Source organism: Pseudonaja textilis, chromosome 1 (genome assembly GCF_049901715.1).
Source record: "Pseudonaja textilis isolate UNSWEBS1 chromosome 1, rPseTex1.2, whole genome shotgun sequence".
Lineage (NCBI taxonomy): Eukaryota > Metazoa > Chordata > Lepidosauria > Squamata > Elapidae > Pseudonaja > Pseudonaja textilis.
In genome coordinates, this window is record NC_141990.1 from 234,672,324 (window position 1) to 234,690,271 (window position 17,948).

General features: G+C 37.2%; 1 protein-coding gene across 7 annotated transcripts in view; it reads left to right on the forward strand.

Moving 5' to 3' along the window:
- LSP1 (lymphocyte specific protein 1) overlaps positions 1-17,948 on the forward strand; it is a 96,147-nt gene that overhangs the window by 64,632 nt on the left and 13,567 nt on the right. For 2 of the 7 annotated variants that reach the window (XM_026706580.2, XM_087919978.1), the window contains exons 3-10: positions 1,875-2,057; positions 7,651-7,957; positions 9,634-9,744; positions 10,130-10,173; positions 10,982-11,063; positions 12,433-12,567; positions 12,779-12,859; positions 14,118-14,236. In XM_026706580.2, coding sequence (XP_026562365.2) covers positions 1,875-2,057; positions 7,651-7,957; positions 9,634-9,744; positions 10,130-10,173; positions 10,982-11,063; positions 12,433-12,567; positions 12,779-12,859; positions 14,118-14,213 — 1,039 coding nt within the window. In that variant the 3' untranslated portion in view covers positions 14,214-14,236. Of the gene's footprint in view, positions 1-1,874; positions 2,058-7,650; positions 7,958-9,633; positions 9,745-10,129; positions 10,174-10,981; positions 11,064-12,432; positions 12,568-12,778; positions 12,860-14,117; positions 14,243-17,948 lie in introns of all 7 variants that reach the window. The other 5 variants (XM_026706577.2, XM_026706581.2, XM_087919982.1 and 2 more) reach the window with 3 other exon arrangements.

A 17,948-nucleotide genomic window follows, 5' to 3' on the forward strand; every position in this document is an offset into this window, starting at 1 on the left:
GTCTGTATATTTTGAAGCCCTATTGCTGGACTCTGGCCAGTTGCGTTTAAGTGTTTCTTTCCTCTCTTCCTTTATTAATGAATGGAAGAGAAGAATCATTCGTTATCTTCCTCCCTCCCATCATCTCCCTCTCCCTCCCTCTCTCTCTCTCTCACACACACACACAAAATAATAAAACATGCATTTCAGCTCTAGTGAGCTCCTGCAAATGTATCAAGTGGTTTGCTTGCTTCAATTTGAATTCTCTATGTGAATTAGTATTTAGTGGTGGGAAATTTTCTGGGGACCTTGCTTGGGAGTACACAGAAATCAGGATGTTTGTTGGCAAGTTTTAAGGTCAGAATTTGGACCAGTTTGTTACTTCAGAGCAAACTTTTCATCCTGAGGCAAATTTTAAAATGAGCTAGTGTCTTTTTGTGCTCTCGATCCAGTTCTTGCTGATATTATTCAAATATCAATCTCGAAAGTACTTTCCCCAATACAATTATTTCACTTCCATGCCAAGCTTTATTGCCATCAATCTGTTTTATATCACACAGTTCCCACAGCCCCTTTAATCTTTGTTCTTTGCTCTTCCTATGCATTTGAGCAAGTCCAGCTTCTAAGAGGTTGTTCTGCAGTGAACCATCCCTGCTGTTAGAAATCCAGCCTCAAAGTTTGTGACATCTTTGTCTTCTGGAACCTTCTATCTGAGATTTAGTTCACATACTAAATCATGGTTTGTTTAACCAAGAGATGCTGAATATATTACACTTAATTGATTTAAATGTTATACAACACTGTAAGCCATGTTTTACAGATCAAAGGGTCTCACAAAACATGCTAGAAAATAAATGGGTTTCGCCATGCCTTTCCCTTGCTTTTAATTCTGAAAGATATGTAGAGGTGACAATGCATCAGGTTTCCTTGATTCATTAATTGCCTCTTCTTTGGTCCCAGTACCATTGTGAGGGGATAGAAACGGGTCGGAGTGGAGGATGGTCTTCCTTCTGAATCTTCACATTTTCCTTGTGCTTCAGGTGACTGTAGAGGAGGGAAAATGGTGGAACATGTGTGATGTTGTCATGCCAGGGGTATCAAACTAGTGGCATCACATTTTCATCATGTGACATATTGCAACTTCCCCCCATTTGCTAAACCAGGGATGGGCATGGCCAGCACATGACACATCTGACCCGCAGGCTGCAAGTTTGATACCCCTTTGTCATGCAAATGCCAATTCATATGTACCTGTATCAGATGTTGGGATGCAAGTATAATTGCTGTATTTGTGATGATGTCATCACACCTGTTTTCTTTTTGGTGTCCTTCCTAAAATTCCTCCATAGATACCTCCTTAAATCCCAATGTTTCTAAAAGAAACCAAGTTCTGATAGTGATAGAATAATAGTGGCAATAATAGTGCCTAGTATGGTGTCCTATAATAGTGGTGTCCTAGTATGATGTGTGGACTTAGTTTATGCAATAGATCAGGGGTCTCCAACCTTGGCAACTTTAAGACTTGTGGACTTCAACTCCCAGAGTTCCTCAGCCAACTTTGCTGGCTGAGGAACTCTGGGAGCGGAAGTCCACAAGTCTTAAAGTTGCCAAGGTTGGAGACCCCTGTAATAGCTCACCAACATACATTTTGGGACTAAAGAATAAAATCAAACTAGGAAGAACAATATTTTGGAAGAGAGCCCCTTGTGTATTTGCAGACAACACTGTAATTCAAGAAAAAACATGGCAGTACTTGTCATGATGCCTCCATACACATTTGAGCATCACTCTGGTTAGGAACAGAAATCTATACTTTGCACATAAACCGACCCAATGTTCATAAGTTCTGTATGAACCTGGTAGTGTTCAACATCCTTTTTTTCCTCATCTTTCAGAATTGATGGGAAGCCTCCTGGAACCTTAGAACTGGAAGAAGATGAGGGCTTTAGTGACTGGTCCCAGAAACTTGAACAGCTCAAGCAGCGATCGGGAGGAGAGGGAGTGCAAGAAAGAGACCAAATTCTCCAAGGGGAATGCAGAGAAACCCAAGAATCAGACCCTATACAGTGTGAAGAAAGGTAGAGAATCTTTTTTTACTGCTTGAAAGGAAGTAGTAACTAAACAAGACTCAATCAGAAAAGCTGGAAAAAACATAGCAGATACCTTGAACTTTGAAGTAAGACTCGCTAAATTTGCTCCAGATATGTCATGACTGAATGTAAATCCAAACATATAATATACAGCAAGCCAGGCAGATTTCTATTTGACATTCATGTTAGACTCAAATAAGAGTCTAGCTTGACTAACTTGCCATGCCATTGCTGTGGTCACATGTCAATCTTAAGTTGGTTAATTTTCATATGGTTAATCAATTAAACCCACTTTGCTGGTTTTATACTTCATGTTTAACCATAACCTAAATACCTTGATTTGTGGTAATTGTCTAGCATATTGTGGAGATACATTATTAGACAACAGTATGGCTAATGTGTAGTTTGATATGTTCTGCAAACATAGCCAAAGAAATTGCCTGGAACAATGAACTGGCCTGATTGCTTCTGTGTTATTATCAAAGTTATGTAATATCAAATTTATTTATCCCCCATCTCACAGTTTGAAGCAACTCTCAGCAGCATATTGTAACAATTGGTTTGTTTTTCTTAAGTGGTTCTTAACTGAAGCCCTTTACCTTTAAAAACTTCATTACTAGGCAGAACACTAATCAAACTGTAATTAAAGATTTAAGTTACCTGGGGACCTTTCTTTCCCATAGAGCATTTGCCAGGGAAGAAGGTAGGCTAAATGGACCTTATATGACTATATTTGTTCTTTTACCAGCATTAAATTACCAGCTTCATAAACAAAAAAAATCTCCCTATATTACTAAAGTCAGCTTCTACTAATCTTAGCCATATAGTTGCCTTAAAAATTCCAGGTCTCTAAAAAGTTACTTCCTTTACCATGTAAGTCATTTTTTTCCAAAATTATTGCCTCTACTTAACTACTAAATGTACAAAAACTTACCTTCTTTTGCTTTAGGGTCAACCTAAGTGCTTCTCAGCAATTAGGCAAGGAGCTTTTGGAATAGCCAAAAAAAAAAAAGTCTTAGCCCTTGTAATCTGCAAACTTTACCTTGGTATGTTGTGTGAATGTAGTCAATTGTAGTTTCTTCCATAACCCCTGGTTCACCATAAAATGCACTTTGACTGTTAGTGCGTCTCAAATGATTATCTGTGGAACTAATTTGTTGCATGTATATTTGTGAATTTACTTGCTTGACTTTGCAGGCATTAATTTTGCCATGCCATCTTTTTGTAAAAAAAAAAAGTCTCATACAAATGTGTTTGAACTGGTAAATTATTTCAACTGATAGAAAAAATATATATAAAACACCTGCCACAACTCAGAGCAAAGGAGGAGAAAGGGTGTTATTTAAGGGTGTTTCAACTTTAACTGAAGGAAATACATTTAGGAAGGATAAACCTTAAATTTTCTACTTTGTGGACTCAACTGAAATGGAAGTGGGTTTGGAGCAGTATGTTTTTGAAATTGTAATTATATTTCAAGGCCTTTAGTAAGATACCTTCAGTTTTATCACCCTATTTCCCAATCTCGGGGTTTTATTTTCAGAGTTTCTGAAAAAATGTTCTGTAGTTTCAAATGTCAGGAGGTTTAAATCTCTAATGTTGGCATATGGCTTGGAAGATTTTTCCTTTGGAAAACTTAATTCATTATGCTTAAGTTTATTTTGGGGTCCCTCCTCCTCCATTTCCTCCCTCTATAATGGTTAGCTCTTTCAGGTCCAGGAAGATTTATTGTGAAATTGAGTACATTAAGCAAAATTTCTCCTACGCACAATATAAGTGCAAACTCAATCATCTGTTCCTCCAAACTTCTCTGCTTAGCTCATTTTCTCCAGCAAGGACAGAACTGCATAAACCCCAATATCCTTTTTTCTTTGTGTTGCAGACACTGGTTTTATTTTTAGATTTCTTTTCAAAATCTTCAATTTTACTTTAGTGAAACTGCAAGCAATCATTTTTAGAGAGGTTGGCGCATTTACACTAACCTAAGAATACCACACACACAATAGAGTGCTGAGAAAAAGGAGGAGGAAAGATTCAGGAAGCAATTATTTGAAGCAGCTGTTAGAGTTGTTTGGATAAGGGTGAGGAGAGAATTAAAAGAAGCTGTTTGCTTCTGCTCAGGAAGACAGAGCAGAATCTGATAAGTTTTTAAGTTTGAAGATGGATGCCCCTTGAAGAAATTCTTTTAATGAAATAAAGCAATGCCTCTGAAATTAAAATTCTTGTGGAGAGTTGGAGAACGATGTTGGGCAAGCAGTATCCCATTCCACTCTGTTCCCAATATGGTATTTGTGAGGGTGACTGTGTCCTTTTTCATTTCAAATGAAAATGTTACACAGCAAAATATTTCCATGAATTTTGGAACTAAGAAACTTTCTTAAAGTCCTTTACTTGGTTAGGATTGGTTTGGGTCTGTGTACCCTTCACTTTAGAAATTTGAATGTCCTTTTCACTACCTTGGCAAATGAAATCAGCTTTTCAAATTGTATTGTTGAATTGGGTGAATGAAAATATATTTAAAGGAATGATTTGGAATCAATTATAGATGTTCTTTTCACAGAGTAAGTGTGATATAGTGGTTAAGGCACCAGGCTAGAAACTTGGAGACTGTGAGTTCAAAGTCAGCTGGTTGATCTTGAGCTATTCACATACTCTCTCAGCCAGAGGAAGCAAGCAGTGGCAAATCACTTCTGAAAAGTTTGCCAAGAAAACTTCAGGGGCCTAGATAGGCAGTCACCAGGGGTCAATGCTAACTCAAAGGCACCAAAGGGGGAAAATATTGTAATGTCAATGACTCAAAACAGACCAGGTGCTTCATAAATATAATGACATAGTTTGTCTTTTTTCTTAGTAGAATTTTTTATTAGGAGATCTGTGACTGGATATAATGGTCTTCTTCAGACTATACTTTGTAGGTTGTAAATAGCACCCCCCCACCCCTCCACCCTTTTTGTTTGTTAACCCAGTCCATAATTCATGTGGGTTTTGCTTTTGGTCTAAGTGAAAGATAGTCAAACCTAACTAGCATCTAAGATACAACTAGCATTCAATAGAATAATTTGCCAGGTGTATTTTTTTTTTTTTTTGCATGTTCTCTTGCAGTAATATGCTACTCTTCAAAATAGTTCAAAGGAACTATATAAATATAGTATAACTTTTTCTACTGCCTACATGCATGCCCAGATGTTCCTGGTATGGGTATTGTAAGTCAGATGCAGGTTAAGTCAACTTCTATTTAGTTATTACATGCAAAAGTAATTATATAAGCAAGCTCCAAGCAATTGGACTTAGGTTTTGGAAATGGAAATAGGAAATGATTTGAGGGACAAATTATATGTGATGTTTGACATTTTCCTTGATAAATTATAGCACTATTCCATGAGGCTCACTTTACCTCTAGATGTCTTAAATGAGCTTGAACTCTTATGTTATAAACTAGAAAACTGGTAGTGAATTTTCTATTGTAATGAACAGCTTATGCCTTCTGTGCCCTTGAAAATAATAAAGTAGGATTTGGAATGCATTGTGCAGGCCACATGTGTATTAGCTGAATCTATTCTGGTTCATAAACTTCTAATTATTTTAAATGCATTAGTACAGACTTCGAGGAGAAGCTTGTGTGACTTTCAAGTATAGCTTATCTTTCAGAACTGCAGTAGTTTGGAGTGGAACAAGTAAGCTTGCTATTAATATTGGCTGATGCGGAGCTAATTGCTATAAAGTGGTACAGAACTACTGTGTAAAATGTCTTTGAATAAGACTATTTCAGTTACTCAAATAATACTGTAAACCAGGTTGGTATTAAATGCTAGGTTTATACCTAGGTCTGAAATATTTTGGAGTGGCAATTATAACCTTATCTATCGAAGAGGGCAATTCCTGCTTGTTTTACAATAGTACAACTTTTTTTGCATTAAATTTTATTTAGTTTTCAAGATTTAAAAACCTAAAATAAAACTTTACACATCATTATATCAACATCATTTACATTTGCTTATCTTTATACATATTTCTTTCATTATACAATTTCAACTTTATATATATATATATATATATATAGATAGATAGATATAGATATAGATATAGATATAGATATAAGTATTTATATAGTTTCTTATTCTTTACCTAATTGTCATTTTGATTTCTTTTTTTATTCTTAAACCATTCATACCAGGCATCCCAGACATTATAATATGTTGACTCTTCTTTGTCTCTTAATTTCATTGTTAGTCTGTCCATCTCTGCACAGTCTAAATTTTTTTTTAATAACATCTTCTGATGGTACATTTTCCTGCTTCCAAAATTGTGCATAGGAAATCCTAGCAGCTGTTAAGATATGTAGCATAATGTATGTATTTATTTATTTTATTATATTTTTCTGTTATTATGCCTAATAGAAATAGTTCTCGTTTGGGTTCAATTTTCTGTTTTGTTATTTCTTCTAGTCATAATCAAATTATATTCCAGTATTTCTTGACCTCTGGGCAGGTCCACCACATATGAAAATATGTACCTTTTTCCTTATAGTACACCTTTCTTATTAATGCATGAATGTAGATTTAAATCAGAAGACAAATGTGGAGTTTTGTCCAAGCTAGCATGGGGTAAATTATGTTCCTGTTTTTAGACTTAAATTTTTAAGAGTTCTTAAACCAGAGCCCATTTGCAGTGAGATGGTGTTTTCTTTCCTAATGCTTTGCATAGAATGGGCTTTTAGAGGGAGCTTTCATTTTAAACACGGAATGTGGCCTTTCTCCAGTGAAGTACGATCCAAGGGCCACATGATAGCTTGGTTTCATTGAGTGGGTATTGATTTATTCTTCAGAAAGTCTAGAATGTGACTGGATGACTCTAATGGTAATTGGAAGCAAGCTTGAGATTCTCAGCAGTAAACTTCCACTTATGCTGATCTCCATCTTAAACCAGGGTGCTTTTTTCTTCCTTTGGCTGAAGGCTCCACTCTGCCTTTGAGCGGTATGCTGCAGGCTACTTTTCCCCAAAGCAGTGGGTTGGAATTGGCTTAAAAGCAAAGTGCCCAATTATCATGGTAATCAACATTAATTATAATGAATAGGTTCCAGTCATGTTTTAATGTTTCCTTTCTACCATATTAATTATTATAATTGAATTATGCTTTTTAGAGGGCACAGTAAAGCCAGTGAATGTAAATTCCCCATTGGAAACAAATTTGTAACATTTATATTTTTGTGCAGTGAAGAAAGGCATTTGGATACTCTCCTTTGGATGCCCAGGTGATTATGTTATACCTGGGAACTAGAGTCTATTACCTGCAGGATGCTACTGCTCCACATAAATATTTCCAAAATCCTTTTTCACTATATATGAATAACTGCCTTGGCTCTAAAGGGAATATTATAATATTCAGTCTTCACAGATATCTATCACTTCACCAAGAAATTGATTTCCTTAAGATCAAACTGGCAGAAATTATTATCTTTTAAATTAGTAGAATAAGCTTGTTTGTGACCTTAAAAATATTAAAAATGGCGCTTCTTTCTTAAAAAGAAAAGGTCACTTGTCCTTTCTTCTCTTATTTTTTTTTCCCCCACTTGCCAATTCTCAGTCCTAGGTCACCAAGGTGCTCCTACGAGGAAGAAGACGGCAATCTGAAGGAAGCAGAAGTAATGCTGGATCAGGTCAATCTGGATCAGGAGACTCCCACCTTCATCCGATTTGAAACCGGACCATCCAATTTCCTCAAGTTTGTTTCTACTTCAACTTCAGAAGATCAGCCTGAAGCAGAGATGGAGCAGCAGCAACAGCTTAGGGAAACCTTGGAGTTTGGAGAAGAGAACCAGCATGCTGAGGACAAGCTCCAAGAGTATGTTACAGAAGAGGATAAGCTTGAGGAAGAGGAAGAAAAACAAGAGGTCAGAAAAAAAATGTTTAATTTTTTTCCTCCTACTACTTTGTATCTGAGTTTGAGAGGTCGCAAAATGAAAGATGTGTTTCTAATAAGGTATCTTTCAAGTATTCCTAATACTTTTTCCAAATTGAAATTGTCCCATTAAGTAGGAGGAACAAAGAAACACAATTTTAGCTGAAGATGGTCAGTCTTCTAGTATGCCTGAGAATGAAGGGGCTAAAATGAAAAGAGTAGCTGGACAATACAGTAAATGGTCAAAAGAAGGCTATGAGAAAGCCAAACTATAAACACATGCATTCTACTGCTATTAAATAGTGAAAATTATAAAATTACAAAAGCGGGTTGAAGTTTATCAATCCTTGTCAGAAAGAATAAAACAGGGATAAGATTCAGAATGATTCTTAATTTTGGCCCAATTCTCAGGCTGGTCATTAAACTAGGACTACCTATAGTGCAAACCCAGCCATTGTAACTTATAAATATATATCTTAGAGTGATACATATATCCAAGTATTTTACCTTGATAAAACTTGGGCTTTTTAGAAATAAAAATCAAGTTTGATAGGAGAGACTGTTGAGAGAAATGGCATAGTATAGAAAATATATCTGGCTCTGCAATATACATGTGAAAATGGTTGTGGATCTAGCAGCATATATTTGAAAATAAGAAAGGAACAGGAAAATGAATGTGACTTTAGATTGCATTGATAGGAACATGGCTTTCTTAAAAATGTACTGATGAAATATAACAGAAAACTAATACAAAGGTTTTAAATTAAAATATTGATTAAAATGAACTCAAAACTATGTGTTATTGATATAACACTCATTCCTATAGCATATTATTAAATGTAGCAACACAGAGCTCCATCTTCTGTTAGACTATTTTCTAAACTCATTTAAAAATTGATGAATAATACAACTCTTGAGTCTTGAAGCTACTCTTCAACATCAAAGAGTGTCATTCCCCCACCTCCACCTACATATCTATGTATTTGTTGAACTCTTGCTTTGATAAAGCCAAAGTTCTTCATAAAATTTAATAAAAGAAGTGCTTTGAACGTTGCACAAAGACAACAGACATTTTTGCTGTTACTTAGAAAATATTCCCTTTCCAGGGTTCTGTGCTAGCTTGGAAAAATGAGGCTGGGTTGTTTTAAATGTGTTTGTGACACAGATTTTGTGCTCATGCACGTTCCAAACCATTTTCCTGATGCTTAGCACTACTAGGAATAGCTGAACATTGAAGCCATTAGTGCAGGAGAATCAGAGGTTCTGTCTCCCATCTTCCCCCCAAATCTTCCAACCCTGCATATAAGTTGATGCCACAGATACTTCAGATTTAATTTTCCAAGAAAGCAACTAGACTAGAAAACCTACAAGACTTCTTCCAACTTCATACTAGATCAGATAATAGTCTAAACTGACTTTTCTAAAATCCAGGATTTTTTAACTAAGTCAAAAATGGCTGCAACTACAAGAAAGGATGAGCTATAAACCATGTATATACAAAGCCACAGAACTTGCTTCACATTTGTCAAACTTAACTACATGTTGATTTCCCATGACACACTGTATGTTGAGGGTTCCCCTTAGCATGTTGTTGCTTTGTTGTGTTGACTGAGAAGAGAGGAATTGATTGCATTCGAGTAATTGCTCCCCTTCTATGCATTTCTTCAGGACAACAAAAGGCGATATGAGCAAGAAAAAGTCCCAGAAAAACGACCGAGGACCCCAAGTAGTTCCACCGAGGAAGAAGAGTGTCAAGCTCCTTTAAGCCCAACATTAAAGGTATATGTTGAGTTGCCTAGAAAGGCATTGGGAATGCTGACTAACAGATCAGTTTATAATTACAAGGCCAAAGCTTTATAGAAGTGATCAAAGTAGAGGAAAACCCCAATTTTTTTCTATTAGCCTCCAGTCAAGCTCAACAAGGTTTGTCATTTCAGGACTTTTTCAATGGTAGCTGAGAAGGGAGTTTCAAGAGTTTTAAAGGATGGAATAAGTACTTTAAGCATATCTGTTTTCCTCTCAAATCCCTGACAGCATAAGAAAGGGAGCAAAATCTTGGCCCTACCCATTCTTCTTTTTTGGAAAGGAAGTTGGCACCAACCACAACTTTGTATCTTTCCTTGAGACCACTGTCCAAACGAAGCCTGTTGTTTCTGTTTTTTAGATCACTGACAGAACTGAATCTCTCAACCGATCTGTGCAGAAAAGGTAACTTCTGATGAAATAATGAATGTTCCAAGTCAGGTGACCTTTCAGGAGCTGTCTCTTAAGTAATTTTATTTGTACACTGTTTTTCTGGATACAATCCAAGTAACTAAAGACAGAGGTAAAACATATATAACAACATGAGGCCCAGTTCAGCAGAAACTTTTAAAATGTCACTTCAAATGCCAAATACAGGGTAGAAGCATGTGGATAACATTTAGAAAGAAAGCTCAAGAGTTATGATGCCACCTATTGAAAGAGCTTTGCTGTGAGCTCTGTAAATCATTCAAGACTGATGCCTTGGTTCATGATCATTGTGTGTCTGAAAAATCATTTTTTAATGTGTTGAACTGCAGAAAATACTTCCCGTTAAGGCAATTTCTCCATCTCTCCGGTATTCTATTATGCATTCCTTCTAGGCAGTCAGAATTTATCAAGCAGGTTAAAATATTCATTGAATTTACGGATTCCTAATCAGGGTTTGGTCAACAAGTCACTCTGAATTCTTGCTGCCACTTGTTCTTCTTGTGTATGTTTATATAACTTATCAAGCTGTGGTTTGCTTAACTAAAGGGTACTAAAAAAAACTCCATTTGATACAGATAACCATGAATCATGGTTTACAAATAATCCTGACTGGGTTCATACAAAAACTAAGCCATAAATAAGTAAATTACCTTCCCATTTAGTGTACTATGTGATCTATGCAAATTGTGGAAATCACTGATCGTAATTCTGAATAAATGGTAATTAGGCTCTGAAATGTTGGGTCTATGGTAAGCATCGTTTCTATTTTCTTCTCTCCTTCCAGTAACAGTATGAAGAAGACCCAAGCACCACTTCCAGTTTCCAAGATTGATGATAAACTTGAGCAATACACTCAAGCCATTGAGGTGAGCTTAAAATCACTGATTTTGACAAGCTTTTCAAAGAGGTACTTTTGGAGTCTTCTTAAGAAGTGTGTCATAGCAAGCCCATTCAAAAGCCTAATTCCATTGATTTTCATTCCTTGGCAAGTTAACTGAGCACTACTGTCACCCATGCAAGATTTTAGCTTTTGATGTGTGTCTGCAGATGTCCTCCTTTTTGTGGCAGCCAAAAAGTAGAGTTGTATTAAAAAATTTTGTTTGGCAATTAATTCCCAAATAGGCTTAAATCCAACTTCTTCTGGTGGTCTTGTTTATGGATGCTGAACCTGGCTGATGGCATTCTCCTTTCTCTTATCTGATGTAACTGATTTATGACTATGAGAGGAAGGCAATGTGTGTGCCACAGGTGTTTGAGCTTTTTTGCGTTGTTTTTCTCTGCATGACCATTGATGGGACATTAGAGCCATGCAGGGGTGGGATTCAAATTTTCTAACAACTGGTTCTGTGGGCGTGGCTTAATTGGTGGGCGTGGCTTGGTGGTTGTATGACTGGGTGGATTTAGCTTGTGGTCATGTGACTGGCTGGGCGTGGCCAACTCAATATCACTCACATCGAGGCACACATCTCCTCTCATGGCCTCTCATGACTCTGGGGATGCTGCAACAGTTGTAAGTGTGAAAAATGGCCATAAGTCACTTTTTTCAGTGCCATTGTAACTTTAAATGGTCACTCCACATGACCAAAGTACCAGCAAAGGAGGGAAAAAAAACTCCAGAGAAGTTCCTGAGACAGGAAGTCTAGTCCTGCCAAGAATGTAATAAGGGTTAACGGAGAGGCAGTTTCTGTAAGCAACACCAGAATGTTTCCTTCCTACCTTCCTTACAGGATCAGGCCAGTAATTTCTTCTAACAACCAGTTCTCCGAATTGCTTAGAATGTCAACAACCAGTTCTAGCAAATAGGTGCGAACTGGTAGAATCCCACCCCTGGAGCCATGGTGGTGCAGAAGTTAGAATGTAGTATTGCAGGTTACACTTCCCACAGCGGAGTTCGATCCTGACCAGCTCAAGGTTGCCTCAGCCTTCCATCCTTTCCAGATTGATAAAATGAGAACCCAGATTGTTGGGGGGGAAATATGTTGGCATTGTAAACTGCCCAGTGAGGGATGTAAAGCACCATGGGATGGCATATAAGTCTCAGCACTATTGCTATTATATTGGCACAAAGGCTATACAGGAGAGGACATTTTCTGATCAGTTGCTGAATTGGATAGCTGCCATAATGCTGATTCTGCCTAATAGGAACGTCAACTCAATGGTTCATAAAGATGTTTGACTATAAGAGAGAGGTTGTTTTAAACTAGAAAGCCAGTTCACCCTTATATTATTTTGCAGATCTCCAGCAAAACTCCGAAGCCAGCGCGCCAAGCTTCTATTGATCTTCCTACCAATAGTGCTGCAGTGGCCAGCACAAAAAGCCTCTGGGAGACTGGGGAAGTCACCCAGTCTATAAAATCACCGCCCTGTAAGGTAACTTCTTTCTTTAAAAAAATGTGGTCAAATGCCTATTATTGGATTTCTTCTACAGATACTGATCTTGTGATGAAAACGTCAGGGTGTAAATGTCACCAACCAAATAGTACCAATATAGACTCTAGATTTGACTTAAGCTGCAAAACCTAAGACTTTTGTTCATAGAGGGCACTTCAAACATCTCTCATCATGTTTGTGTTCTTCCTAGGACATTGTGGCTGGAGACATTGTGAACATAAGAAGCCTTTGGGAGCAAAAGGAGAGCCCCCAAACAGATGCAAATGCTAAGGTGGGGACTGTTGCTTCCTTTGGGAGAAATGCAGTGATGAAGCTTAATTTTTTCTGTATAAGTGGCCAAGTGTGTTAGGCCTGATGAGGCTTTGCTGGAAGATGGTCCAGAAGTGATCCAAATGAAACATCACAGCAGCTTTGTTTCACCCTTCCTAATGTAGCTACTTCACGTAAAGCGTTGTCAAATTAAAGCACCCTTCAAGGACTTCTATAGCCATCCTGTGACTATTAAAAGGAAGATTTCTTTCATTATTGTGTCTATATACAGTTGGATCTTCCTCAGCTCATTGAATGCAAGCTCTTTTGTTCATGATATGAAAGGAAGATGGTTCCACTATATCAAGTGAAATATGTATTCAATTCAGTATTTTATTTTGCCAGAAGCATAGGAGCTGCCCGAGGAAGCCCACAACCAGGTCAGGAATGTGATAGCATCTTCCCGCTTGCACTTCCCAACAAATGACATATAGAGGCATATTGCTTCTACCTATGGAGCTAAAAACAAATGTTTACATTGATCATTACTGGGTCACATATTCCTGCCCAGTTCCTCCACACAAATCAGAATTCTATGTTCTTGATTGCCATCATCTTTTTGGATGGTGTGAATGCCTCCCTCCAAAAAGGGGATGGAAAGGAGTTGAACAGAGAGAAGGAAAATTTGCAAAAATATTTTTGGGGTTGAGGGGAAATGTATGAAACTGCATATCTTACATAAATAATTCTGAATGACTAACAACCAGTCCATAAGGAAAACAACGCAATATAAAAAATAAGTATCATTTAAAGCAATGTCCTCAACCTTTCTGGCCCCTGGACGATGGTGGCTGGAGAGGGAGGGGGAGAGGATGGTTTATCATGATTGGCTCCCACTTTCAGGGCTTGTTTCCCATTGGGGTACAGACCGGTACCCATCCGTGGTCCGGGAATTGGGGACCTCTGATAAAAAGTGTAAGAGCTTCTGGAATAACTATTCAGCAGATTTTCTTGTTAACTTTTGAGCTATCTTTCTGCAGAGGTTTGAGGTGATTTTGTTTTTTTGACAGAGGTTCAGGTTTTCCTGGTATCGAATAATGAACTGTAGTTTAAACTTCCAGGCCAAAGAAAAAGGAACAGACGCACTGTGCATTTAATCAGCTCATATTTGGTAGCTAACAGTCAAACTGGGGTTTTTCAAAGCACTTCAAAAAGGGTGGAAGAGTAGTAAGGATTTGGTTTTCACCACGGAAATTGCAATTTTTCAACCTTATTTTTAGGTCAAGATTCCTGGCAAGAAATATAAGTATGTGGCAGTTGGACATGGACAGTACAAAAGGGTGCCAATAGAAGATGATGGTGTGACGGAAAAATAGCTGTGCTGGTACCAAACTCACAGGTAAAGGTAGGCTGATGTATTAAATAGCATTTGCAAATTCTTTTTGCACGTATAAAGTCGATAATATTCACCAAGTGCTGACTGGCTTTGCTATCTGACTTCTACAAGCAGAAGCAGAAAGTGCTCCTTTATAAAGTGATTCTTTGTCATGTTCCTCCCTTACTAAGATAATTGACAATTCAAACATGGACCTTTATTGGTACATGTCACATTTTAAGCTCAAAGGATTGGATATGGAGTATTTAAGGAATGATTTAGGTGGTGTATCTTAAGCGATGTATGGGGGGGGGGAGCATGCCTTTACTTAAGAGTAACATTTCTCAATTCTCTACTAGTAATGAGAATCCATTTTTTATAGAAACATTTTATTCAATCTACATATTCAGTGTTTATAAAAATAGTTCTTGAGTCAGGATTTCATATGAACTGCCTTTAAAACATGTGGATCTATACTGTGAAAAGAATTATTCAATGTTGGTGCAATGACAAGCATCACTTTTTCATAAGTTCAGAAAAAGCCCAGAGCATCTTTTGCTTCCATCATCTCTCTCTGTTCCTTTTCTTACTGTATATCTGTTTCTCTTAGGAACCAAACATTTCTATTTCCTCATTGCTCAGCATACCTTCTGCATCTTATATTATCATCTCAAAACATGGCACTTACTCTACCAGACATTTGAAACCTTAGTGTGGTTTGTTTACTCTTTCTTTACTTAGAATTCTCTCCCGACCTAACTAAGTTTGGCTAAAAAACCATGTCTGAAGATGTCTGAAACTGAACTTGGCTTTTATAACCATTTAAAAGAATAAGGCAGCTTAATCAGTCCAAGACATCTTTATCTTCTACTATATTGCCCCTAAAGTTAGGACAAAAGACCTTAACGTTACTTTGCTTTACTTGCCTGACCTTTACGCAATATAGTATGGGATACCCTTAGATTCTTACCTATACGTAAATTTTAAGACACTGTTAATATAATGAGTAGAGCACATCAATTAAAAGTGAACACAAACATATCAGTTGACTCAGTTTGGTAAATGGTTGGTAAGAAACCAGTTTTCCTGCCTGCTGCAAAATTCAACATTTTGATTCTTAGCTCTGAGGTCCTGCTAAAGGTATATATAGGAAAGTGGCTAGGAAGTTTTGGTGTTCCATATTTTTGCACTAAAGGACATTGAGCTCCATATCTTACATTCCCATTTGAGATTTCTTGAAGCAACAGGCACAAAAATCTGTTTCCCAATGATCTGATCAAAAGCTATGATCTACTGCTGCATGGTATATGATGAGAGTGTAAATACTGGAATAACTGAAAAAAAAAACTCAGGGATTCCCTTCTATCCCTTCTGTGTTGGCATTTTTGGAATTGTATATTTGTTCTCATTCTTCTGGCAATTCTTCTTAAAAAAAAAAGATCATGAGGTGATGATAGTCCCCTGTTCTATGATATAAAATAGAGGACTTGCAAAAGAACTATAGTAGCCTAAAAATCTGCTATGCACATCACACTTTTCAAAGTATCAATGCTGGAGTAAAAACTAGGCATACAGCTACCAGTATATATAATGAAACTCAACTCATACTAATACTCTTTCTAGACAACCTGAACATGAAGGATGTATGCCTTTTTCAGAGTCTGGAAGAATTGAGTGGCACTCTTCCTTATCCACAACCTTGTGGAATGGGATGGTTGACCATTCATTGAGGTGGTTAAACAAGTGAGACGTAAGAGATTAACTGTACAGTCTCTCAGGCAGATGATATTTTAACTAGCTCCCATTTCTTAGTTCAAGCCATCCATTCTCAATTTGTGATTGTGTAGAGAAATAGAGATGTGAGATTAGGTTATACATGGAGAAAACAATAGCTGGAACATTTTTATTCTTATTATAAATCACTGTGCAGCATATGCATACACAATTTGGCTTTATGAGGGAATAGTGTCAAGGACTCCTAAATTCACCTTGAGTCTGGTTTGATAGTCAAGACCTTATCTGGATTTTGGAAGATAGGCTTTTCCCTAAATCTTCCCAATTTTGCTTTTGATAGCTGATACTCATGATTTGCAACTACCAATGGGAAATGGCCAAAGATCTATGCTATTAATCCCCAATCTACCCAATTTGATAAGGTATAAAATACCAAGTCCATGGCTATTTCTCTGCTACATCAGTAGCCATTGGCTACTTCATTTTGCAGTTATTTTAGCATTTGCCAGCTTGGCAATAGCATTTCTGTAATTAAAATGCCAGCTTAGCGATAGCAAGTTTGTACTATCTTTCCATGAAACAGTGATATGAAAGTTTGACTTTTTTGCATTCTTGTAGTATCTCAGTGGAAAACATTATAGATGGCTTAGCTTAAAAGCAGTACTCTTTTATGAGTCCCTGGCTAGTGATGGTGGAAAAAATGATAATAGTCCTTTTTTTCCAGGCTCCCTCCATGAGTCAATTTTCTGGAGCTGATTGCTTCACGTATTGGCAATTGCCTGACATTTAAAAGCTAGGTTCAGTCTGGTAAATTGATATTTGCACAGGATTTTCACTTTTTTATATACGTAAATTTGGTCTGCAGCTGCTTTCTAGGGAAAAATAGCCTTGACAGGGTCATGCTATATTTTGCAAGTGGTTTAAATTGATTTCATTGCAGTTATGCACAGAATTGTCCAGATTCCACAATTCATGCTTCTGTTGAGGTGAGCCCAAGAAAAAATATTGTCCTGACCCTTGTGCAATCAACACTGCTTGCCCCTTTTCTCAATTCAGTATTTATTTTGGGATTCTGCAAATGGCCTGGCTATCAGAGTACCTCTAGGAAAACCTCTCTTTATTAACATATTTATTCATCTGGCAAAGGCTCTGTTCTAGGAAGGAGCATCTATGAGTTACAAAAGAGCAGGATTCTTTTGATGGAAAAATTGAAATTTTGTCTCTAACGAGGCCTGCAAGACAACTATGGCCATGTGAGCTATGCCAAACAGCTTAATCTTTTTCATGTCATATTTTTAGGATCTGAAGCCATCTTGAACCTTGATTTCAAATTGCAATTTTGTGTGCATTGTTAGTATTACAATTTAGATTTAGGCTGTGTATGAGAAACATTCATTTTTTTCTGCCAGAAACATGAAAGTAACTTGTGAAAACAACCATTGCTCCTACTATAATCCTACTCAATTTGTCCTCTAACCAAATGGCCTAAACCTCTGGACAGCATTTGACCTCAAAGGGGGATGGGGCGAGAGACTCTGAACATTGTGTACCATGATACAGGATGATTGTTTGGCTCTATTCAAAATGCGTTTGACTGGATATGGAAGAAAAACCAAGAACTTTGGCATTATTTTAGAATAAAAGGTAGGCTTGGTGGAGCGAGCCCATTTCTGTCCCATCTTATATTTATTTCAGAAGATGTTTTAACTTCTTTCTTTTATATAGGCTGTTATTCTAAAAAACAAGAATCTCTCTCTTCTCAAGCCCCATGTTAAAACTGAGTAAAACAGGTCCCAAAGGTGCTGTTTTCAAGAGACAACAGGGCTTTCTGGTTTTTCTTTGAAGATGTTTCATTTCTGATCCAAGAAGCTGTTTCAGCTCTTCAAAGAAAAACCAGAAAGTCCAGTTGCCTCTTGAAAAAAGCACCTTTGGGACAACCATGACCTGGATGATTGAGAATCTCCATAGACATTGAGTAAAACAGGCATATTCATCTTTTTGT